Raw genomic sequence first — 26,999 nt, 5'->3', positions numbered from 1 at the left:
ATGGGGGCATTTTCTGAATGCATATAAAGCTCATTTGCCTTATCGTCTTAGCCCACGGTCAGAAAATCAGCTCAGTGTGATGGGGATAGTTATCTTCGTAGGTGCTGCAGTACAGTACCCTGAATCTTTGTTATTCTTTTTCTTTTTCCTTTAAAGATGTTGGTAACTGCAAATAATGATTGTTTGTGAAAATTCATGTCACAGCTCCATCTACTGACAGGATACAGGTGGTGCATTAAAAAAAAAACAGTCGGCTACAAGATTAAAACCCCTAGTAGTTAAAAGCACTGATCATTTCATCACGTTAAAGTGTTCTTCAGGTAAACCTTTGTTCACGTCCTGGACAAGTACTGACGATCATTGTTGTATGCAGGGAATCACTTTATTGTTGCACTTTGAGATCATTCAGTTAAATTAGTAATGGGCTACAGAGTAGGTAAATAGACTCACGTGTAGTTCTCTGAGAAAGTTAAAATGATAGCCCAGATGCAATTACATTTTGTTTTTCTGCACTTGGCTGCTTAAATGTGACTCACATTTTTAGCAATAAGAAACTGGTGGCTCTAGTTTCTTTGGCGTTATACATATTTTATAGTAAAGACGGACCCCTGTTTGTTAGTAGTTCATGGAGATTTAGAAAAAAATGAAGGTTATACAGGTTTGTTAAAACAGAAGCTTTCAGGTTGAGATATTTTACTTGTTGTGGCAATGTGATTCATTTTGGAACTTTTCCAGACTAACAATTTATCTGTCAATTAAAAGCCTTCAATCCACATTTGTTAGAGGTAAAAATTACTGCGTGTGTGTGTGCAATCCATCATGTTCTCATCCCACGGTACAAATGCTGATGCATCAGATGGGCTGCTTGTATCACAGAAGGCCTGTGCAAATGAAGCCTCTAACCTTGAGGATCTATCTTCTGAAACTACTTGTCATGCAGGTTGACATCCAAGACAGACTCATATACCTGGATGTTTCCTACATGCCGATTCAATTTGAAGTTTTATTGATTCAATTTGTCCGTCTGAGCAAGAAAAGACAAAACCTAGTAAAAAGAAAATTAAAGTAACAATGTTAATAATACAACAGCAAAGATTCAGAAGCTGGAAATACCAACAGTTTATTTTCTACTTTTTGTGACTACAGAAATGTTGAAACATTTGAACACTGAAAAAAGCTGAATGACATCATCACTTGCTTCTCAATTTTCTTTCTTTTTTATCATTTGCTTAGCAATCACAACAGATGATATTGCACGGCACTGAGAAAGCAGTAGCAAAGCCTGGGAAACAGCAATGACAAATCAAGTCATGAGACATGGAGTTTTACATCTGAGAGTAACACCGACAGTATTGCCTCTCTGGCATACACGCACGCACGCACACACACACACACAAACACGCACACACACACACACACACACACACACACACACTGACACGCAGACTAAAAACCGAAGAAGCACTGTGAGTTGATAAGGAGGTCAAAAGAAAGAGATCGAGTCTGACAAGAGCACAAGGCTGACAAGAGCAAGGAGATTTCATTTTGAAATGCAAGTGCAAAATGAACTTCTACTGTAATTTATTCCTAAATGTCTATGACAACAAATATGCTTGTTTATCAAAACCCTTCAAGCATCTTTGTATATGAATAGCTGGAGGACACCCCTCTGCGGGTGGGAAACTAGTTCCCCAGCGTAAGAGATCCAGATGATTGTCTTAGGTGCTGCAGTATTATTATGAGACTTGTAGCCAAGCTACCCATCATATGGGAACTCCTTATGGGCAAAACAAATAATAAGAGATGAATTAGGAAACAGGAAAACATAGGCCCACGCTGCATTATCCTTTTGTTCACTTTACAGGCCTTTTTATGTAAAATTAAAGCATCTGTACTTATTCATTCAAGACACAATGAATGCATAACATCCTGATGTAATCTGTCATGGACATTTTGGTGATGACCCCTTAGTCCGTGGAGACTCTGTGCTGTCTGAGCATGACAGAGAGGAAACAGTACTAACAGTGCAGCCTCTGATACCCAGAGACCTACTGTTTTAAAATGTACCAGTCAGCCACACACATGCATACACATCAGCAAAAAGCTTGACAATATGCAGTACAAACACATTAGACAATGGGCAACGACAGAATCAAAGAGATGCATGCAAATGAGCTCACATACAAACTTGCATACTTCAGCAGTACTTGACATTTGAGGCGCACGCTCACATTCACAGACAGAAAAACAGAAGAGCAATCCGAATAATCGTCCCCATACACACTCGCACACGGATTCCTTGGTAAGGTTCTTTGCAGTTTTATTAGACTTTGCTTATAGTCATTACACGAGTACGTACCAAAAGAACAGATACTAGATGGAGCAAGGCGGCGGTGCCACGGCAATAAAAACAGACCCAGCTCCGCGGCACAGCCCCTGGCAGACCGGCTGCCCAGCCTAAACTCCACCTCACTCTGTGTATGAGACAGCAAAGTGAGCGGGGCTTGCAGCCCTCGTTTCAAATGCTCCAGATTGTACATTGAACAGGAGATTCCCCACATGGTAGAGTAAGCTTGCCTACATAGCCCTACGCCTTCTACATTCTATACCCGTGCGAATGGCAAATCAAAACTCAACAAGTCTACCTCACAAATGCCAGTGCTTTTCAACATTATACATATTTTTTTTCCAATTTTTGGTTTGTTTTAAAAATCTTTGGATGTGCAGTAATACCCATAAAATAAGTGTTTTTAAAAAGTCAAAAGAATAGAAAAACACACACACGTACACACTGCTTTTTGCCAACTGTTCAACAAAGTAGCTCCTGTATAACTTTGTCTGCATTGGCAAATCAACTGTCTTGGTTTCTGGCAGTGTTTAAAACACACATTGAAATGCCGGCTAGGATTTAGCTGAAGAAGAATAAAAACTACTCCTTTGTTATATCTAAGCATGGGAAATAAGGCTGTAACATAAATGGTCTTTTTTGTTTCTTTTCTTTTTTCCAAAAACCTACTATATACAAATCTAGAGTTTCTACAAATGCATAAATTAAAGTAGTGGTTAACCAATACAAAAATGCAATTAAATTAAAATCACAACACAGAAGTAGAGAAAAGGGAAAATATGAACACAATATCACAGCAGTTGGTTTTACCCTGTAAAAGCAATAGTCTACCATCATAATATTGGCATAACCCAGTGTCCGATAAAAAATACGCTTCTCCCTCCATCCCAAAAGTTTCCTACATCAACCCTGAAACTTGTCCTCCATGTCTTGAAACAGAGCACTTCTGCCAAAAAACAAAACAGAACAAAAAACAGCAACTTCAAAATAGATAATCATACAGCTTTTTGAAGTAACAATAACAATTACCACACAAGTGGAGTTCTGCCTAACTCACAGATAGACGTCTCAATGCAGAACTCAAAGGAATTATTACTATGAGGTATTCAGACACATTGGTAAAGACATGCACGGCCAGAGTGCTGGACCTTCCTACACACAGCAGAGAGACAAGCAAGGTTAAGGGAAAGAGGGATGGAGGGATGAAGGGCGGGCAGGGGAGAGGATAAACAAAGACCTTTGGTTTAAACTGTAGAAGTGGACAACAAAAATTCCTTTGGTATGTTTTCATTGCATGGTTGCGCTGGCGAAAGCACCACGGTGTGATTAAAGAAAAAAATCTTCTCATTGTTTCTTCAGTAGTGGCCCTTCTACAGGCTGAGGTATTCACAGAGTCAAAGGTGAGAGGTCAACAGCGGTTTAACACTTTGGTTCAAGCAAGGCACTCGTCCTGGGAGTTTTAGAAAGATTGCAACACGTCTGCTTCTACTTTCAGGAACATGTCTGCCTATAGTTGAGTCATCAACTCTGCCCATGGCTATGTCAGGTTTTCTGCCTGTTGTAAGGTGAAGATGTCTGACCTATTTGTTGGATCAATATTATCAGCCTATAGATACACACTAACAGGCAGGCCAGGTGGAAATAAAGCTGCAACACTGAGAGCTCTGGTGGGGTAAGGCTTCAGATGCAAATTTAAAATCATTAATGAACCAAACTAAAAGCCTTTCCTGTCAACAAAGCGGTAGACAGTAATGTGTTTCTGTTATGAACAACCACTGATCACATTACTAATAAGGTAGTTGTACCCCACAGGCACCAGCATGGCTGATTGTGTGTATCTAAGGCTAGTTCAGCACATCTGCCTATAGCTACATCAGTATGACTATCTATGGAGCTGTAATCAGAGCACAGATGAAGCAAGAGCACGCATAGCGGGGGTGCATGGGTTGAGTGCAGGTGGGAGGGGGAGAAAGAGGAGGAGAAAGGAGAAGGGAAAAAGAGACAGGAGATAAGGGGGAGGGGACACATACATCACATCTTTGAACACCACTCATAGAGGCCGTGCAATGAGAAAAAATCTTTGGTTATCTTTGGTATCATCAAAGTGATAAAAATCACGTATGGAACTTGAGTGAGGTAGCATCTTTGGTTCACACTATAAAACATCAGCAGGTCTTGACACATTTTTTTTTTTGGTTTCTTGTCGTCTTTTTGGTTTTTCTCTCAGAGATAAAGAAAAAGCAGCTCTCTCTTGCCTCTCCTTCAGCGCTTGTTCTGATGAATGTAGAGCTGCTAACCCTGGCCATGAAGAGGATGACGGCAAGGGGCCAGCGTAATATATCTAATGCTATGCTGCCCTGGGCCAGCCCTGTGTAGTGCTTTCCTCCTAGTGCTGAAATGCATAGCTTACTAGGAGAGTGGAGGCAGGGAGGGGAGGAAGTGCAGGGTGGATTGGCAGCAGGCAGGGAGCGGGGGTGCTTTCGTATTCAGGTGACAAGCTGACATTGCTGTGTAAGCGCCTGAAAGTGATTTGATCATTGATATCATCTCCTCCGCCCAACATCTTTGATGAGGAGATAAAATCAAATACATATGAAGTGCTTATTAAAACCACCAGAGGCACTGTGGTTTTGACACGCTCCCTCACACAGTGTCAAAACCACACATAGATCCAGTAGCTTGTGTTTTACATAGAAAACTGAAGAGATTTGTCTTTGACAGGTGCTGGATTTTGAACACATAAAGTAGAACTAAACCTGCCGGCATTAGCTAAGCAGATTAGAAGGATTAGATGTAGCTGTAATGACTAACCTTAACATTGAGTACAATGATCATAATTCAGGAGAGTGTCTGCGAAGTTAAAAGTGGTATAGTCTATTTCTTTCCAAGAAAGCATCTATAAGGCAAATATCAATAGTTAATTTTTAGGGTTATACCATAGAGTATTTCCGTTTACAGGGAGCAAATATTTAAACGTGACTCAAAATGTTCTGTGGAGAAGGACAAGTATGATTTCCTTCTTCGTGGAGCACACTAACAGTCTGTCTCAGGAGGTAAGGGAGGAAAGCAGGTAAAAAATACTTTTATCAACTACAAAATATATTCTTTGGTCAAATTACTTCATAGGATGTTCTTAAGTGGTTTGATTTCTAAACTGCAAAAGAGGCTTCAAGGTGTAGAAGGCTTTGGTTTTTCTTTTTGAATTATTCAATGCCTCAGCATGTTGGAAGAAAGCACTACCATGTGGGTTGATGTTAGGCATTCTTTTCTATTTGGTTTGGTTTAGGGTTGGACCTTTTGGTTTTAGGGTTAGCAGTCTACGCATGGACATTTCCCTGTCTGTCTGGAATGCTTGATAGAAAGACAGACAGTTGGACAAACAGTCAGACAGTCCGCTCCACTGATCCGAACAAGGTTGCACAACAATCCAGTCTCTCCTGTGGGATTTTTTTTCTTTAAAGTTGATTGGCCAATCCCACTGGAGCTCCACATTCTGGCTGTTTTCGAGGCCGTGGACAACTGCAGATCAGACTGTCAAGAGGCTGATTAAACCTCTGTTTAGGGACCCATCATCAAAACCAACCAATCAGATTAAAGATAACAGTGGAGAATGATAGATTCATACTGGGTGGGGAGGTGAGGGGAGGGTGTAATAAAGCTAGAGACCAGTGACAGCGAGTGTGTGTAAGAGGGGGAGTAAAACTATAGTCTTTTTGCAGTATGTTACACATAAATGTGTTGCTAAAACAAACATTGTAAAGCAGGTCAAAGGAGAAGTCTTTGGTTTGTTTTTTCATCTTTGGATACTATAAATATCAATATAGTACAGGTTTAAGGGCAAAACGTTGCTTCAAGGTCTTTTTTAAGTTTTCTTTGTTTCTCTTAAGTTTTAAAGCTTTTCCACCGAGGTTGAGTCAGTCCATGAGTTGGTCAAATCAGTCCTTCTTCAGGCTTTGGTGCAGGCGTTGGGGCCAGAGTTGGCTGAGTGACCAGAGCCGTCATCCACCCACTTATCTAGGCTCCGGCGGCGTGCGTTCATAAAGAAGTTGCTGACTGTAGCCAGCTCGAGGCCCAGCTGTTGAGCAATGGTGAGTTGCAGCTCTTTGGATGGACGCTTGTTCTCTTTGAAGATGGCATGGAGTGTCCGCCGCTGCACATCTGTGAACACAAGCCGGGGCTTCTTGGTCACATTTCCCCGCTCGCTTCTGCCGTGGTCCTGTTCCTTACGCTTACACGCTGTGGAGATTTCAGCAAAGAGACATACAGAGAGAGAGAGGGGATTTGTGAGAGAGGGCAGAAGACAGAAAAACGAGAATCACAACTTATCCTGGGATTTTAAAAAGTCCTGAGTAAAGAGTGTGGCCTGAACCATGAATTGGTTCTTTTCCACAATATTAGGCTGGGGGAGGCAGGTTGTAGTTTCCACTCTAACTCTGCAAAGTCCTCAGTGATGATCACAAGTATTTTAAATGCTAAAATGTTGTTTTATCTTCATAAAAAGTAAAACAGAGGTTTTGTATGTGACAATTTGTATTTTTCCCTTTTTTATCCTGATTGTCAAGACCTGAGACCTGTTCAAAATACAAAAATTACATATTCTGATAACATAGGATTGGGGTCAGGGGTACTTAATCCTCTAGGGACTAAATGTGCTAAACTAATGTGATTATCTAAAGCCAATCCAAGCCTCTTTACTGTGTAATGTTATAGAGAAGTCAATTTGGATCTACTCTGATATGGACTTTTTAGGTCCTATGGATACACATGCAGCTGAAATTTGTTTTTAGTGATGCCAACATGAAGAATATTCAGTTGTATCAAGAACCAAATTATACACAAGTTCTTATTTGTATATCTCTTTAATTTCCTTTAATTCCTAGAAACATATATTTTTCTTGTGTTTCATGCTCGCTCTAATAAAATATTAGCCTTCAATGTAAACGATGCACAGCCTGTTTTGAAAGCTTCCTTATGTTTGATGTAGCTTGTGTGTGGTTTGAGTTTGGTGAAATCAAGTAAACTGTCTTTGCTGGTCTAAGCAAATTTTTGGATACTATTTCATATTTCACATTTTTGGATACTAAACCAGTAGAACTGGTAATTGAAAGGTTTTATCAACATTTTTCACAGACACATTTCTATTACGGTTTTTGCATCATTTACTCTGAAAGAATCACACAGCCAATGATTGTTGGAAGTAGTGCTATTTTTGTTCAAAACTCCTCATTTCAGATTTTTAAAAAGGTACATGGGATATAATAGCAAAATTAGACTCATAGATCCACATAGAGCCTCTTTTGATTCAGGCACCAAAGGTTTCGTGGGTCCAGAAGAAGAGCAATCAGCAGCAAGCATGCCAGAACAATGAGCGCTGTCCACGGTGCTGAAAGCAATGTCCCCCGCAGGTGACGTAGATAAATAAAGAAAATGGCCTGGAGATGATTTTATACTGGAAAAACAAAAACTTGGGAATCCATCTGATAAAAAGTCAAACTTCAGTTAATCTGAACTCTTTGCTACATGGCTACAACTTTTTTTTTTATTAACACCCCAAGCTCCAGTCATTTAAACGGAGAGTGAGGTCAGACCAGGAGGGGGCAGACGCGGGCTGCTAAGGTGAGACCAAATATGGGCTCACTGGGGAAATTAATGAACAACACATCACAACCACAAAACAATTCTCCGACCAGCACGGATTAATTTTGCAAAGTGCACGAAGTAAACAAACGTATTTCATGAGTCAACCCGAGACAACGTGCTGAAAACAGAAAACTTCGATCAGCCAAATTTAGACACCTTTTTTGAAAAAAAAAAGGATATGTAGAGGAGAACAACTACAGTAAGTGTTTCCCTACACTAATAAACTAATAAATAAATAATAAAATAACTTCCCGTTCTATATTGTAGTAAAGCACTACATATTATCGTTAAACTCTACTTTATTCCTCTTGTTGTTCTTAGTTTTGATGTATTATCTCCAAATGAAAGCTTAAGTAACACTACGCGATACTTTAAAAACGATTAGAATTATAAAATCAAAAGAGGACCTCCCCCCCCCTCCGAGATCTCACATGATACATGATTTCTAATTTCAAGCACTTTCTTCAGCATGTGCTAAAGTACAGCGAAGCGGCCTGTTAGCATGACCATAAAGTGCAGTGGGCGTATAATTGTGAGTATGAGCAGCCCGTTGTCTCCAGTACAGGTAAATATTAACAGAGGGCCGGAGCTCCTCGTGTAAGGGTTGCAATAAATCAGCACGAGTGAAGGCCACTCAGACAGCAGGAGCCAGCACAGAGGAGCCCGACCCCGCACGGGAGGCCCGCGAAGACAGGGAGCTTTCCCAGGACCGACGGGAACATAACAACGGCCTCGTTATCGGGCTAATCACACACACACACACACACACACACACACACACACACACACACACACACACACATATACACACACACACACACACCGCTGCTGCTGCTCGCGGCTAATCATTACAAACACGAGATAACTCCACACACTGAAACAGACTGCACACATAGCGTGTACTGCTGACACAATGTGACGAAAGCCCCGCGTTTCATAACCGTACAGAGAACAACAAACAGACATCTGAGCTGAAAACGTTGCGAAGATTTAGCCCAGCGTGTATTTATTTCAAGAATCTACATCCCGATTAAGTGGAAATAGATAATTATTCACCAAGAATAATAAAAAGAAAACACAACCACCATCAAGAAAGGTCTATGCAATCACAGCTTCTTTCCACAAAAAAAAAAAAAAGTTGTAATGAATTCCTATGCGCTGTCTGGAGTGGGTTCTCTCCTCACTTTTATATCTTATTGTATTCTATTTTATTCTATTCCATTCTACACATACAAATATTCGGATGGGTAATTGAATACGTGGGAAAACGAGAGAAGGCCCAAGATTAATTTCAGAAGCCTAAAATCAATGAACAGATCAAATCTACCTCAGCACAAGATCACATATCCAGTTCACACAGGAACGAACGGATCAATAAAATGGCGCTCAGACTATTTTATTCTGAATTTATTTAATTTTTAACTCTATTTCCCCCCTCTATTTCTCAATTGTCCATCTTCTTTCTCTGACATTTTCTAAATAAAACTCGCAATTGATATTTTGGTACTTTTTTGGCCAACCCCCCCAAAATAAAAAAATCAACAAAAACAAGAGTTTATACAGTTTAAATATGTTTTTTTAAGTTAGTTAACATCGACAAAGAAAAATACAACAATAACTGAAGCAGGCCTGTTACATTTTCCCTGCACTGTATGAATATCCATTTCTCTGAAAATTAAAATCAGAGCTTTAACGATACAAGTCAATATGCTGCTGGTCTGAGTTTAGTTTTAATTATATGCTCATTCCACTAATGATAAAATGATGCAAATGCAATATCAAATATGTGTGCGCGCGTGTGTGTTTCACTCATTTTCCACTGATAAAATCATCTGAGGACAAAAAACACATACATACATACATACATACATACATCCACCCACACACACACACACACACACACACACACATCAGTAGCAGCAGATGGGAAAACTGAAAAATAATCAATTGTGATTACACTGATGTGCACACGCACGAGCATACACGTGCACAAAAGCGCGCACTTTCCACCGTGTAGCCTCACTTTTCAAAAAGCACAAAAGCCCCATTTGTAGGTCATTGATCGGGCCTATAAACGTAAAAAAAATCTATTGGGTCTATTGGTGTGTGTGAACGCGCACGTGCTATTTGGGCCTCGCTGGGCGCCTTAATTGACTCGTGCGTACCACAGGGACAAATTAATACAGAGGTCTACCAGTTAATTAGAGAAACTTCAACGAAGTCAGGGTTTGTTCACCAGCTAAACACGAACACGTGCTCTTTTCAATTCTTTTCTGCTGAGGAACTGAAGTCTCTAATTTTGCCAAAGAGAGCTCCAAACGTCTTTACACCAACTAAATAATGCATGACTCCGGCGTCGCTTTGATTCGGTTTATGACAAACTCCCAGGAACACGTGCACACACACTCTGTGTTTACATGAAGGGCAACTCCAAAAAAAGGAGCTGATCGGTTGCATCTACACCAAAATAAACACGTTCCTAACGATTTCTGGGAGAAGGATCAGTTTACGCACACAGTCCAGCGGTCGATATTTTGAGGTAAAATGACATGAGTACTTGTTCCACACAAGCCCCAAAATCAGTGTAGAGACAGAAAAGGGATGCGTATTGATGTCAGGCCAGTCTCTGCACGGTCTTCAGCTCAGTGAAGTTTGTTTTCGGCTCTAATTCCTCCTGTTGTTTATCTGCCTGGATGTTGAATTTAACCACTCAACATAAATAATAGTAACCAGGGCCAACTTTTCCCGATTCCGTCCTAAAGCTGATATCATTTGACTTCCAGCATCTGGAGGCAATTAGAGAGATTACAAGTTATACATATCTTTTAAAGACCTATCCAGCACAGAGGAAACGCCAGTCCTGAATGTGACTCTTATGTGAATTTGAATGTCTTACAGTTGGTTTGCTATATTTTTTTTTCCAGTATAGCAAAAAACAAACTACAAGCCCAGTTTCAATTCCTCTCTCCATTGCTCAGCACAAGATAACATTCAGCGCCAGTGACCTTCTGTGCCAAATTACAGTCATTTGCCGATCGTTTTATTTTTCTTTGGAAATCAATGAAAAGATGAAAGCAAAAATGGGGCTTTACCGAGGCTTCGCTCACCTGCGAGCCTGAGCGCACTCATGCGTTGGAACTCAGGCTCCTGCAGCCATTTCCACATGCGGCGGAAGGTCTCTCTGCCGGACTTAAGCTTGGACCAGGGTTTGGGGTTTCGCAGCAAGTCGGACAGGGTCCCTTGGGACCTGCACAGGACCCGCTGGGCAAAGATGGCCTGAGGGATGCTGTAGCGCTTCAGCTCTGTGGTGATCCTCTGCGCCACCTCTTTGGTATTCACCTCCTCCATCTGTCCCCCAGAAACACCACCCCCTCCACCGCCGCCCCCTTGCTGCCCGGGCCCGGAGGCCTGCTCCCGGCTGTTCCCCAGCACTTGGCCGTGGCCCTGCGCGCCAAGGTGGGCGTGCGGATGGTGATGGAGGCCGTTGATTTGTACCATACCAGCTGAGGAGCTCATGTGCTGCTCCGCATGTCTGCTGAGCATGGCCGGATGGTGAGCCTCGAACCCGCTCGGGGTGAGCATCTTCTCACCAGGCATAGCGGCACCAGGATGAGCGTAGGGGGGGATGCCGGCCTGGGACGTGTGTATGCTGGCCAGACCGGAACCGGATAACGGGGAGAGGCTCTGGCCCATGCACGGATCCTTGTGATGATATGCGGGATACAGACTGTTCATAGGCGCCAGACTCCGGTCCTCTCGCATCAGCGTGAAACTGCCGCTAACATTTCCGGGGATCCTCTGGTGCGGGTGCGGGTGAGGATGATGTGGATGGTGGTGGTGATGATGATGGGGAGGAAACTTGTCGGACACGGTGGAGATGGGGGGTAAGGGCTGCAGGGGGGTTAGGGTAGTGTAAGTGCTGCTCGCGCTCATGCCAGGGGGGGCTTCACACATGCTGATGGCTGGATGCAAGTGTCCAGAGTGGCTGGGGTGATAGTCTCCGGTGTCGAGCAGGGTCGCCATGCCCATAGCACGGTGGCTTAAACCCCTAGGGCTCGGACGGGAATGTGGACTGTGGCCACTCAGCAGCTCTCCGTGACCGGACACGGACTCATGGCTCACTCCGTGCAGGTCGCCAATATTCTCCATCGACAGCTGTGCGTTCATGATCCGGGCAGCGCTGTGGACAAACCATCTATCTGACCTACCCCAGTTAGCTGATGTCCAGAAGTCCTCACGTCCAGTAAAAGTTCAAATTTCTTTTGTTGTTGTTTTTTTCTTGCAGTAGCCTCCTTTGCTATTGCCTCTTCTCTGTCCTTACATTCACCTATTTCATTATTCCCCTACCTCGCACGCTGTTTTGCAGAATGAAAACTCCTCTTCCGAATCCCCCTTTGCTTGACAGTTTTTTTTTTTTTTTAATAATTACTCTCTTAATTTTCTGATTCTCTTTATAATTCAAGCCCCCCCACCACCAACCAGCTGTCCTTGCGCTCCGGTCGGGTGCCGCGCCATCTCTCTAGCAGTGTGTCTCCAGCCCGTTCCACCGCAGCACAGCTCACTGTCTACACATGCGCAAAGGGGACACCCATCTCCACTCGTATTCTCTCTTTCTGTCTCTCTCTCTTTCAGGCACACGCGTACACACACCGCCCCATTCTCTGACGTCAGGTACCTTATTAAGGAAGGATGGTATGAAAAGCTGCTCACAGCTATTAGAACTATTCAGGACCCTTTAGCTTTTGCTGCAAATGCTAATAATGCTAATAGAGAGAGCTCACATCAAAGCCCTACGAAATCTGCTCATGGATGCTGACTGAGTACACAGCTATATCGTTAATTATCAGCTCTTATTTAGAAAATGTTAAATTCATTAAGGCTGTAATGAGGCTTCACATTCAGTCCTCCTTAAACTATTAACCGCAAATGAAGTAAACTTCCGGGTTCATATGGAGTTGATTTTTAACCGGTGAGTCTGGGATCCAAAACCTCCAAAACTCCCAAACAAAACAACAACGACACTTAATTCCTTTCGACGAAGCAGAAACGGTCGCCACAGAAATCAAAGCTGGATGAGTTAATTGTTCCCTTAAAAGGCTGTCAATAAAGTCACAGCCTGTATATATTCATAAGCATCAAATACATCCATTCTTTTATCATTATTAGTCAGCTGCCCCAACCCGCCCCCACAACCGTGCCAAATATGTGGCAGTTTAACCAAACGAAGACCGTAGTACCTTCTCTTTTGATAGAAAAAGATGAGCAGATGTGTCTATTGTCCAACTATTAGGCTTAACGAACCAAGCCCAGCATGTGTGCATGAGTGTGCATGTGTGAGTGTGTGGGGGGCATATTTAATCCTTGTGCTTTAGAACTATTTGAGGATATAGTATGGCCATTAAACGGTGATAATAAAAATACAACACCCACATGTTATTTAGTCAATTAAGAACATTTGTTTTTTATTTGCAGAAACTTCTCAGAAATTTACACACGCATACACACACGTGCGCATCCACGGCAGGTGTGTACAATCCAGTCCCACAGATGGAAATCACGTGCTGACACGTAACATGACTACGTGTCCCTGTGTTGTTGTTGATGTTGTGGTGCACTTTGCATGAGTGTCCAACCCCCTCAAACCTGCAGCCTGACAAGAGCCCGCCCCCGCTTACATTTAAGTTACACGTCAAGGGCCGTTTAGCCTAATAGAGCGGTAGCGCAGGGCGTCCTCAGCCGGCCGAGGTGACAGCTTGCAGCGGTCAGTGTCCTTCTGGACCCCCTGCTGAATGAGGGACATGTCAAAGGTGACGCTTCAAGACTCCCAAAGCCAACATCTGCGGGGGGACAGATTAACCTTTCAGACTTTTCCCTGTTATGGACCTGCTAGGGGCCCCGCATCTGTCAGGGCCCCCACAATAGACCCTGCGCTCGGTTGAACGAGTTAAATAAAAGAAAAGAAAGAAAGAGAGAGAGAGAAGTTAAACTGCCTCTGATGTGAAGTCAATGTCAACGGCGTGTGTGTGACGTGTGTCGAGACAAAAGGACACTAATTCCTCGAAGTGTGGCTGTCCAACCGTGCAGACCTGCGGACATAATAGACTTTGGAGGGAGGAAAATAGAGCTGAGGACAGGAAAACAAAAAACACTAAATAAAATTATGTTAATTTAACAATAGCACCAACTTATTCCACACTGAGGCATCTGGTTTTATTTCAAGCATAATTTATTCTAATTCATTTTGATCAAAATTTTAAATACAATTTATTCTGTAAACTAAAAACTCAATTTCTCCCAATAAAACTTTTGATATTTTCGCGTCTGTTTTTATTTTTGATGCGCTCTCCTCGCACAAGCAAACGAGATCCAACAGGGCTAAGGTTTGGCCTTACTTGGAAGCAAACCTCATCTACACATTCTCATACGGATCGATAGGCTTCTGCCATGTCTGCACGACCTGAGCTGTGTGTTTATGTGTGTTGGCTTTCTGTGGCCATTGTGCCGAGATAGGCCAAACCTTACGAGGCTGTGACATTTGCTTTGCAGAGAATATAAGGGACACGGTTTTCTGAGCACTTCTGAAAGAGGATACATTTCAAGCGGAATTCAATTCAATTAGCACAAAAGAAACAGAAGCAGAGACCAAAGTGTGCCACAGATCCATACATGCGCGGATGAAGAAATACCGGCGAGTTGGAGGGAAAAATATTATATTGATCAAGTCTTATGAAATAGTGTGCGCCAAGGAAAACTTGATCCAGAGAATGGGCACTGAAAGTGCAAAATGTAGGTTTCACACTGATTATTAATCAGGGGCATAATTCCCATGAAGCCCCACAGCAGCATATCCGAGCAGCAACAATATAATGTCTGGCAGAGAGGACGGTGGATCAATATTTCAGCAGCTCTGCAAAATGACACAGCGTTGCAAGCTTTATAGATGCTCAAAATGACAATTACGGCTTGTTTAAGAATAAGCCTTTGCTAAATGGCATCTGGTGGAACTTAACTTTTATAAATGAGCCTACTTGATTTTGAGCAGTATGGTCATTGACCCTTTGCAATATAACGACGCATACATTCGGAAACTGAATCATCCTTTTGAAAATAAATCACTTCGCTTTTGTTTTATAGGTTTGAACCCATGAATTGATTTTACTGCTTCACCTCTAAAATCCCGAGATCCATAAATGGGTCCTCCTCTACTTTTAGATTATTTTTTTTATTTGAATTGGGAATTTAACAGAGGAAAATATATTAAAGCCTAAATATCTGAAAACATATGAACAGATTTCTCCCTTCTTTAAAATGAAAATGTGCATTGCAGCGTTGATGGCTGTCCTTTAGAGCAAAAAGCACAGGCCTTGAAAACACACCACAGCGCGCCAATCAATACTGAATAAAATTATAATTCCTGGAGGGACTCAGGCTAAGGCCTACGATTTGTTATAATAAACCAACCTAAAAATATACGTTTTTTTTTTTTTTGCGTAATTTGTTTGTGGGATTTTAGACAGGCGGTAATTATTTTCTCTTTGAATGATGTGATTATTTAAATGAGCAACCGGGTTATTTAAAAAACAAACAAACAAGAACACAAAACAAAAAACAAACGCCGTCTTATGGAAAATTGAAATAGTACTAAAAGTGTAGAAATTACGTTAGTTTAAGGCAGTAGGCCAGCTTTATTCTGAGGTTGAAAAGAAAAATAATAATTAAAATAAAAACAGGTCACATGAATAACATAATACAGCCTGGTAGGAAATGGTAAACTTAGATGAAATGAAGCTAAAGAGCGATCTAAAGATTTAAAGATCTTTGAAGATCATTTTAAGAAGTTTTTGTTGAAAGTTTTTTCTTTTCTTTCCTCCCCAATAACCAGAATTTTGGAACACACACGCCTTGGGGCTGTGATGTAAAATGGCTTAAAATTTCATCCCAGATTAAGGAATTTACTTTTTATTTCCCCACCTAATTATTATAAATGCCATCATGGCCGAGCAGCAGATGCCGGACCTGCTGCCTTGCTCAGGGGTAACTCAACTGCCTTTTGTGTTATTCCGCGTCACTTGCTCTGATTCGTGCACTCATGTGAAATTAACAAGGCATCACTTTACATTAAGGTGCCCATATGCCGCCCAATTACTCCCTGTAACTTTGGTAAGACTCCAATTATGACAACAAAACCGTGTCAACGATAGCCAAACCAGCCCCACTAAATGTGCGCTTCAAATCCAAATGACCTCGTACACAAACAGGCTGTGTGGCTTTTGGAGGCGACAATAACGAGTTTAGGGAAATTTAAAATTTCTTCCAAATTTCTGAAATAAATAAATGTAATAAAAAAAACCTGCTTATTGCCGTGTTTCTGTAGCCACAATCTCTCGGCTTTTCCTTTTAACTATTTTAGTTGATCCTAATTATGGTTTTCTGTACTAATAGCGAACCTGTAAATAGTGTCTTGTATTATTTGCAGTTAACACGTATAAAAGTAGCTCATGAGTAAACAGACTATACAAAGCTGCAGAATACACATTGGCACACTATGTCCTAAATATTTCTATAAACTGCAATTTGAACAAAAATCGAAACTATTGTCTTCATGTAGATGTATCTGCTGATTTAGAACATTTATAATTTGAGGTTTAATAAATAAGGATTTTATTATTATTAATATCTGCAGCACTGCGTCAGATTTGGATAAAATCTATGCATTTTATCCATGCATTAACAACAGGAGTGTGGGTATATTTTTCAATAAGAGATTTGACAGCATGCTGGCCAGCTTAACTATCTTTACAGGTGCATCGTTATCATCGCATCTAAATGATCAATTTCTCTTTAGAAATTCAAATTAATGCGAACTGTGTGTGCAACCAAAAACGTCTGAATTCTGAAATATTTATGCGTGTGTTGGTGGTTACATTGCCTCACGAACTCGTAACTATTGGGACTTATTTTCTGATGTTTTAGATAAAATGAAAATGTGAGAAACGAAGTCGACTCTCAAGCAGTTTCAGTTAATTATGAAGCAAGCCGGTCGGCCACGCAGTGCGGAAATTGTATTATTTTAAGTACAGTTAAACCAACATTTAACTAGGAAAAGACCATTTTAATTGATGCCCTTACTATAGACTGAAATGCCCTTACTATAGACTGAAATGTGGCGCAGCTGCTTTAAGTTTGTGCGCATATGCGCCAGAGAAACACTCAGCTTGTGTGCGTCAGATTCGGAAAGCACTCTTTTTTTCCACATCTCTTCTCAACAGGGTGCCAGTCTTCAAATGTGTGCATTTAAACTCTTCTTCTTCTTTTGCGTCACACATAAACACAGACACGCACACGCACGGCAAACGCACGCACGCACGCACACACACACACACACACACACACACACACTGTAGTTCCAGACTTTAACGCAGGATCCTTTTCTGTCATGCATCTTTATCATCCTTCCAGCTCACTGCCTTACAGAAGCGCACAGAACGACAGAGCCTCAACATCAATTTACATAAGCTCTTTAACTCCAACATGCGAGCTGCAAAAAGCTGAGGATGCGCTGGCATCCTCACGTCTCCTCCATCTATGTCCTTCCCGTCCCTTACTCTCCCTCATCCTCCTCCTCCTCCGGCTCTCCAAGCCTCCAGTTTTTCTCCAGAGCTGCCAGAGTCCCAAATCCTGACCGAGGTAAAGATCCTTAGCCGCTGCATGCGCCTCGTTTCCAGTCGCAAATTCGTCTCCCCGTACAAAGCCTCTCTTTTCCTGCAGCGATACCGTGCATCTCCCCGTGCTTTTCTCGATGCAGACGCATTTGAATAGCTGGCCGGTGTTGTTATGGATCCGTGCGCACTGAAAGAGAATCAGTATGCAAATTGTTTCAGTATCAATCGAAAGGTTCGATCCGCCTGAGCGTCAGCCCCTTTGGCACGAGAAGCTCCTTCGCTGCATAAATGTTTATAATGATCCCATATATTAACCCACAGTCAGATGAGAGAACAAACTGCAGTATTATTAAGACGCAGATCAAATATTTTTTTCAGGATAAAAAAAGGGGAAATTTAAGGAAGCAGACGGAGCCTCCATGACTAAGACTTAAACATAGTTTATTTGTGAAATACTCCCACAATAAGTACAATCAGAGTGTATAAGTCCCTCTGAAGCATTTATGGGCTACAATTAATATTCAATCAATATTTATTTTTCTCTTCTCACTTATGCTTATATTTGTGCAAATATATACATATATTTAGAATAAAGAGAGAGAGATTGAAGCATTACAGCACAAGTTTAATCTTTGCAATCTCAAAATAAGCACTTGAAATAATCTACTACAAATATGAGCTAACTACTGTCTTACTTTTTTGGCATCACGTGGTTGGACTGAAATTGCTTTCTGTGGTCTGTCAGTGCGGTCATGTATGGTTTTCTGTCTCTACTATATTCTAATATATACTCTAATATTTCACTAAATCTAACCTGTAGGGCAGAACAGCAGTGCTTTTGAAAAAAAAAACATTATGGAAAAGAAACACGTTTGTAACTGTGCATTTAAGAGAGAAATTTAAATTGTAAAATAAGTGGGGGGTAAAAATATATGAGCTCTGCAAAGAGGGGAGAAGTGTAGGGAGAGGCAAATAAGAGGGTGGAGTAAAGGTGAAGACTTGAGTGGATCTATGAATTCAGGTAATCAAGAGCAGGAGATGGATGATGAAGGAAAAGAGAGGAAGGGGGCACTAAAAGGTGAAAGGAAAGGCTATGGTGAGGGCAGAGAGAAGGAGAGTGTGGTCAGGAGGAGATAAAGCATAGAGTCCGTTATCCATCTGTCCCAGGGTTAGAGTTTGGCCAGCTGAGGGGGTCAGGGGTGAAGGGTCAGTGAACCCTGGGCCTGAGGGCCAGTGGTCAGTGCACTGGCAGATACACACCAGAGAGAGGATGGTAAATAAAAAGTGGTGAGGTCCTCATACCATTCTGCTCACAGAGAAATTGTATTCTCAAACAAAATACATTTGGATTGTTTCCATTTACTAGATCAGACGGAAGTCTCCTGTTTATAAGATTTTTCAAAGAGGTTTTTAGTAACTACGTCCATTACATTATAATGCAAATTAAGACATAAAAAGGTTACTTAATATTTCATTTTTTGTTGACCAACAACTTTACTTCCAGGTCAATTTAATGGCTATTCTGAAGCTTTCAGTTGTATGGCATGATTGTCACCAGCAGCTGGAGTCATGTAATATTTCATTGTTTGAATTTTCATTTTTATATGAGTACTTTAAGGAGTCCTTAAAACACATTTTCTTGTATGTATACATCATACATGTGTTTTATGATTTTATTTCACCTTTTAGAAATGTGATTCAAGTCATTCCTTGTGTATTTATATTAACCTTTTCAAAATTAAATAACACGCCATCCTAAACTGTAGACAAAATGCATCTTAATTACTAGTAAGTTTTAAAAGAACATTACCTTCACAACAAAGATGCAAAATATGATTTATTTATGAAAGCTAATTAGTTCCTGTGATTTTATAGAAGTGAATGGAGTCCCAGGAAGCTGAAAAGCTCAGAAGTGTAGATCAGTGTTTAAACTTTAATAATGCTTTGAACAGGAGTGTCCCTCCTGATCAGTTAAGATCCTCTCAGCCACTTACACTATCGGAAGTGCTATATTTAATAACTAAGCTCCACCTGTTAAAAGCAATGTGTGTGCAGCACACAGTGTGTGCAGATTTTACAAGGTGCTCAGTGGTTGGGTCAAGGATTGCTGTCTTTTACTTGTGTCTGAAAATCTATACCTTGGAAAGGGGGAGGATTATACATTTCATGTCAACAACAGACTGTCCTTTTCTTTGTGTGTGCGCGCGTGTGTGTTTGGCTGCGAGTGGCTTACCATTGTGCACAATAGGTTTCTGATGGCATGTGTACATCTCTGTGAGGCAGGAAGAATCTGACTTCATTTTAGAGGATGTGTGCTTTAAACTTTTATATAGAAACTTCTTTATGCCAACTGTAAGCTTGCGGTTTTTATCAAATGTTGTCTAAAGAGAGAAATATAGCAGTTCCTCAATAGTCAGTTGCAGAAAAAGAAAACAACTTCCCTGGAGCAGATTACCAGTGTTAATATTAGGCTGGTCAGAGCCATAATAATCTAGTATGGATATTTATCACAATTTAAAAATCACATGTCTGAAATAATATGGATATGTTTTTTTTTAAATAAATAAAATAACTTTGGAATGACAGGGGATTCATTTTTCAATTTGGCTTTCCACGGGCCTACAATAGCCATCACAATGCTTCAATTCACAGCCTTCATAGAAATATTGAATTAATACCTTTTTCAACATGAAATTCGAGGCCAAGACTACAGTGATTCCAGAAGTGTTTCTTATTATTTTACAGTCCTCTTGTTAACCTTTTTACCGCCTTTTTATATTATTATTTGTCCTCTTTGCCCAGTAGCAGATTTTGAGCATTTATTTTAAAATGCCTGAGTGTCATAAAGAAACACAATATTTTTCAGGTTTTGACATTCAGGTGAATCATTAACTTGCAGAGAAGTTCAGTGTGTTGAGCTCACTCTGACTGCTTGCAGGCATGTTGCTTCCATGTCCTCCAGAGTCAGTGCAAATAAATGTTTGAGGATGTGAATCAGGTTAATTATTTTTGTACATTTATCTTGAGCAAAGCATAGTTATAGATGAACTGTAATTATGTCTCTGAATATCTGGATACGTAAGTTTGGGGGTTCATTTGAGGGAGGAGGGTGGGGGTGGGAGGAGACTGGTGAGATTAGTAGGGAAAGCGTGGACAATGATAGCTGCATCTAAAAGAGGATTACACAGGTTCATCCTGTCATCATGTACCTACCATTATAGGATTATGAAGGCCACTTCCACCTACTCCATTCAACACTGCAATAATGAAGGGTGAAGCCTTCAGAATAGCTCCACCACACTTGTACACGTTCAAAACATCAACAAGAAAGGGAACAAAGGCGGTCATGTCCATGTCAGGAGTGCAACTTTGAGATTTATCACATGTTTGGATCGCAGTGTTTAAGCCAAGTGTTCGCTCTACATACATAGGTCACAGCCTAGTTTCTCTGAGAGTCAAGGTGGTGTGAGCAAAGAGATGCAACACTGGAGACAGAAAACACAATTTAATCCCAGACAGGCCCACAAACACATGCAGACAAGTTGAAGCCTGTTACACAACTAAAATGATATTTATAAGTGTTAGGCACACACAAAAGTTGAGCAAATGTATGAATGAATGGAGCTATAATTGCCCACTATACTCACACGCATACAACCACCATCTGTATAACAGTGAATACTGATTTGGCACAGTCTCTCATGATATCTATTGTTCATTAGTCACTGTTATCCCGCTTTGATGTAGCTGTAATGGGCTTTCGATGTGTAGACCGGCTCCATAAAGACTCCTGTTTAGTAACGGCTACAGTTTAAATGCTCTTAATGTGCTGCTGAGGTGTGGGGAGGGGCCAGGAGCTGTAAATCACAGAGAAATGGGGGGAAGAGGGGTGGAGGTGAAGAAAGGAGCGATTGGAGAGGAGAGAAAAGAAGAGACGAAAGGAGGGGAGGGAGGAGTGGAGGTTCAGGGACGAGTGTTTGGAATCTGTGTGTGTGCATTCTGACGAGCAGAGAGAACCTCCCTCGAAACTGCAGATGTGTTTACACAGCACAGGTTCACACAGTCACACACAGTCTCTCTCATACACACAAGCACACACAGTTCGCCCCGAGCTCTCACTCCATAGTTAAGGTGTCTCTGTGACACGTGCATGCTTACAGTAAGTTTAGCATTAGGTTCTACAACAGGGGATTGAACTAACGTGTGTGGATGTGTGTGTATGGTCTGTCTTGTTCCCAGTAGGGACAAAGCAAACAGACAGAGGTAGCTATCAGCCTCTCCATTGTATTCATCCAATCACTAATCTTTAATGGTTAAATCATTATCCATCCACAACCTTTTCAAAGGGCCAGGCAAACACTACTGGGCTGTCACAAGGCAGCACCATCCCTTAATATGTTACTGAACCACACACACACGCTATGAGAATTACAATTTGCTGATAACACATGTGCCAAAACACACACTAATATAAGCATGTGCATTACATGTTGTGTAGGTATATGTATACAATACACAAAGAATCAGTGCTGTTGCCATCTCCAGGTCTGAGGGGCTTCCATCACTCCCAGCAGGATATTCGGGCAAATCTAATTGCAGGTAAATGTGCAGTGCTGCTCTCTGTGGCTCCTGTGTGGAAAAGATGGGAGGAGAAGCCCAGCGACATGGTTAGTATTGGTCGGGATGACTGATTGGCCCTGCCCTAACTACATTAGACTGTGGAGAAGTGGCTGGCTCCCTTTCCCTCCCCCCTACTCACTGCTGCTCCTCTGTTCCCTCTCAGCCCCTCTGCTCTTTCGGGGATGGCAGCAGAGGTAGTCAGTGGGGCTTTGTGGAGCTACAACGTGGGTCCGCTGGCTGTGACCCATCCCAGCCGTGGATCCCTGCGTATCAACCTCCAATAGAAAGGCCTACGGTTGATTGGAGCCTATTAGCAGCCTGTTGGGCTGGAGGTAGTCCAAGCCCAGTGGAAGGCTCTGCCATCTAAGATCTGATCAGAGGTTATTAGCAGTAAAGAGCCACTGTGGATGAAGGGAGGAGAGACATCATTTACAGGGTCAGAGCTTGGCCGCACAGAGCCGGCTGGGCAGTGCACATACGCAGAAAATATGTGCGTGAAGCTACTCACACACAAGACAGTAAAGGGCGACTCATTACTCAGTGAGAGCTCAGGTTTCCAGCATAGACCTCTCCATTAGACCCCCAGTTAGGGAGAAATGAATGGCTGTAGCTTCTCCGCACTCATAAACCATCCAACCATCCACAGCAGGAGAAAATGAGATACAAGTAAAAAAGGAGGGGATCTTAGAGGTAGTGTGTGTGTGTGTGTGTGTGGGTGAGCTGAGGGGTCCTTGGGGTCTTTCAGATGGAAATGTCCAGCTGGCTGGCCGTCTGCTGCCTGACCCCTGAGCTCAAGGTCAAAAGCCAGGGCCCCCCAACCAACCGACACACACACACACACACACACACACACACACACACACACACACACACACACACACACACACACACACACACACACACACAATATCTACACATGTTCACCATGTTTGTGTGTATGTATGTGTGTTTTCAGAGAGAGGGAGAGGGAGCTTGCACTCTGCCGTGTGTGTGTAATTGATCATTTAATCTGGCTGACATCATAATCCCTGACGCGTGTTTAACTAACTGGCTGACCAGCAGAGGAGCAGAAGGGCTGAGTAATTATCTCATCTGGATACATTAATAACGAAGCATCACTCACCGTTACCCCGGCTCCATCGGTCCTGAATCAATCACAGAGCGCAGCCAAGTGTGTTTGCATGCGAGAGCGAAAGAGAGAAAGCCAGCGCCTGCATTTGTGTGTATGTATTCTGTGTGTTAGCATGTATGCGTCGTGTAGGCATCCATGAGTTTCACCTCTAAGCTGTGTGTCGGCCATCACGCAGCCCCAACTTGCAGCTGCAGCGAGGTAAAATGGAGACCGATGCATGTGTGTGCCGGCTTCTGTGCTTCTGCAGTATCACACTGCTGTATAGATTTTTTCAGAAAACCAAAACGCTCAAAAAAAATGAACCGCAAATCAACAATATTGGCGGTAAAACAATCAATGAATTCATCGAGAGACGAGAATATGAGAAGGATATGCGGTGTGCATCAAGAAACGAGCATATCGTTTAGTTTCTAACTGAAGTGCACATCCAAAGCCAATTGTTTCAAAGGACAGCAAGTCACACAAATGCCAATCAAATTAAATGGCAGCTGAAACAAAAAGAAGTGGAGATAGCCATGTGTCCTTGTGCATGTGTCTCAGTGTGTGCATTGTGTGTGTGTGTGTATGAGGGTCTTAGGAAAATTATTGCTATTGATTTAAGGCGGAGAAACGTGGAAATGTTACCAGATGGGACATTTAGCTGTGAGTGGCTTCGGATGAGACAAGTCATCCTCAAAAGGCCAGGGCAGATGCAGTGAATACACATCAAAACACCAAATGCTGTCCAGACCTTTAAAGAAGAATCCACCATTCACCAAGAAATCTGAGGTACTGATTTCTTGAATTTGATGAAACATAAAAGTGTAGTCGAAGGATATTTCATGTTTTTCTTGTTATCTGTGAAATCCCTGCAACATAGCTACGTAGTTATAACTAATATCTTTTATAGAGCATCATTATTGGCCCAAACACGTCCACAAATGAACTAGTAGACATTGCTCTTTATTCCAGTGAACACTGGCACTGTTGTCTATGCTCAGGAAATCCCACATATACTCAGATACAATGAATAGAGCAATGATTTTGTATAAATCCTCGTGTAAAAATAAATGATTTTGCATTTTTTGATGAGAAAACAGATACAATCTCTAGTTGTGATTTTGAACTTAAAGTTAAAATAACTTTGAATAATCAGAAACCAAGAAACTTGAGGAAACACTATTAAAGTGAGAAAGCTAGACACATAAGTAGACTTTCATTTTTAGAATTTAGATAATTGTGTATTGATTCTGTCACATTTTTTTAGCATGAAACTAAAAATAAATTTCATGTAAACAACTTTGCATCAGATGCTAAGACAATAAAGTCAAGTGACAGTCAGCTGTGCAAGATTGATCAGATTTCAGTTTAAGATCTTGCTGATCATGTTCAGAGCTCTGCAAGATTAGCAAACACTTGCATCCATACATGCAGGTCATTGAGGTTCCTGCAGGTTAGTGAGTGTCCTACACTGAAAACTAAAGGACTCTGTGTTTGAGGTTGCAGCACCTAAACTATAAAATGCACAACCATTACTGAGATCTGTGGACTCGATCAAAACTTTAAAAGAGGATCTCAGTGCTTCTTTGTAGGACATTATTGTTTTGTAGCACTTTGTGTTCCTCATCTAAAAAGATGCTACAATCATAACTTGTACTCGCTTCCTTATTAACCTTTACACAAACACTGTATGACGTTTTCTGATAGAGGGCACCATAAAATATAAAACCAAACAAAAACAATTTGCTCTTGAAGATTACACATCACAGAGAAGTTTGAATGATCTATCTGTCAATTTTCTTCCATTATCCACTCAGGGTAGTGTGATAGTCCTTGGTTTGAATCCACCTCTCTGGGTACTGGCTTCCTCCCACAGTCTAAAGAAGGGGTGGCCTCAGGGGCCTCAAGGGCCAGTGTCCTGAAGGTTTTAGATGTGTCCTTGATCCAACACAGCTGATTTAAATGGCTAAATTACCTCCTCAACATGTCTTGGTTTTCTAGAGGTCTGCTAATGAACTAATCATTTGATTCAGGTGTGCTGACCCCGGGTGACATCTAACACCTGCAAGATACCGGCCTTTGAGGCCTGGAGTTCTCCACCCCTGGTCTAAAGGCATGCATGGAGTTGAGTTACCTAGTAATTATAATTTGGCAGGTCTGAATGTGAGTGTAAATGGTTGTCTGTCTGTGTTAGCCCTGCGGTGGATTGGCAACCTGTCCAGACTGTACCTCATGTCTTGCTCTATGACAACTGAGATGATCTGTGTCTTTTTGGATGAGCTTGAATGAGTCAAGTTTCTTTGGGCTTTTACACATAAACAGTTGTACAACTACATTTACAGAGTTTTCCAACCTTTGAACCATATCTTAATTTTACTGTATAAAATCCTAAATCTATATGGATTTAAGAAAAACATATAATATTCATTTGTTGGCTTAATACTCACACAGAGACATGAAAAGTAGGGAGATAGAGGGGATTGACTGGGCAAGTCCCTTTGGTCACATTAAGTTCACCCTGTTCAGTTGCATATTGCTACAATCACTGAGCGGGAGCTCAAAATCATGCAGACTGGGTTTTTTTTTGGTTTTTTTCTTCAAAGAGGAAAGCTGATGGTAGAGGAAAGGTATTCCAGTCCTGCCTCTGTAATCTCTGCTGGATGAGTTATGTTTTGAGACCACATTGTCCCTTTATCTGTCTGTTCTTAGTGACCACTGACTGCTGTTCGTCTGCTCTGCTGCAGGTTAGGAGCCTCTCAGTAGAGCTGTTCAGATTACACCAACAGCTCAATAGAGACAAACTCAGCATGCTGCAGCAGACACACACACACACAGGCACACATACATAGTGGTGCTTCCATCACTTCAGAGGACAGTACAATAACTACATTTATTTCCTTGAGCCCTAGTCTAACTCTAAGGATAACTATACTCATCTGCTAGTCCATCCTTAACCTTTAAATAACCTTCCTCCAACCTTATACCATGTCCTCACCTTAATATTTAATGACATACACTACAATCAAAGCAAAGAATAAGTGATATCATAGATGCCTGCACATAGACATTAATTTCAGTTAGTGAACCTAAACACATCTGGAAATATGCGCACACAAACAGTCACACACAAAGAAAGCCTGGCAGTCTGGTGTTCTTCAAGTTAATTTGACACAGAATCGATTTGATCCCTCGTCATCTCAATAATGATAGAAAAGATGCTAAATGCAATAGAATCTCTGAAATCTAATATTTTGGGGTCAAATCGTTTAATGAAGAGCAATCTGACTCTGTACTCCCGCCGTTCATACTGCATGCTATCTATTAGGATGTTGTTTTTCCAGATGCTTTGTTGCATTAAAATGACACAATCTGTAATCTAAAAGGAAAAATCAAAAGTAGCAGTAGCCCTCGCATTCAACAACACATCTTCGAAAGTAACACAAGACAAAAGGCATGTAACCCCTCAAACTGATCAATGTTTTCCGATGGAGTCAGGTGATAGTTTACAGTTTATCTGTACAAAAGAAGGCCTGCATGTCAACAAAGAATATTTATCATTAATTTAAACTTCTGTCATTTTTGTGATTGGATGCTATAATAATTAGTTAAAAATTTAAAC

The 26,999-nt window shown here is 41.5% G+C and overlaps 1 protein-coding gene across 2 annotated transcripts; it reads right to left on the bottom strand.

The window, feature by feature from the left end:
• Nucleotides 1-269: 269 nt before the first annotated feature.
• On the bottom strand, nucleotides 270-17,831 carry onecut1 (one cut homeobox 1). Of its 2 annotated transcripts, none has more exons than XM_005912868.3 (2): nucleotides 11,080-17,831; nucleotides 270-6,583 (listed from the first exon to the last, which is right to left on the bottom strand). In XM_005912868.3, exons 1-2 carry the CDS (start codon nucleotides 12,152-12,154, stop codon nucleotides 6,294-6,296), a joined length of 1,365 nt encoding a protein of 454 aa, XP_005912930.1. In that variant the 5' UTR covers nucleotides 12,155-17,831; the 3' UTR covers nucleotides 270-6,293. The 2 variants fall into 2 exon arrangements, with proteins under 2 accessions (XP_005912930.1, XP_005912931.1); XM_005912869.3 differs by having other exon boundaries at nucleotides 11,095-13,389.
• Between the last annotated feature and the right edge of the window lie 9,168 nt (nucleotides 17,832-26,999).

Source organism: Haplochromis burtoni, unplaced genomic scaffold (assembly GCF_018398535.1).
Source record: "Haplochromis burtoni strain Fernald_Lab_line unplaced genomic scaffold, NCSU_Asbu1 Contig_2, whole genome shotgun sequence".
NCBI classification, from domain to species: domain Eukaryota; kingdom Metazoa; phylum Chordata; class Actinopteri; order Cichliformes; family Cichlidae; genus Haplochromis; species Haplochromis burtoni.
Note: the sequence above shows the minus strand (reverse complement) of the source record. Positions and strands in the feature narration are given on the sequence as shown.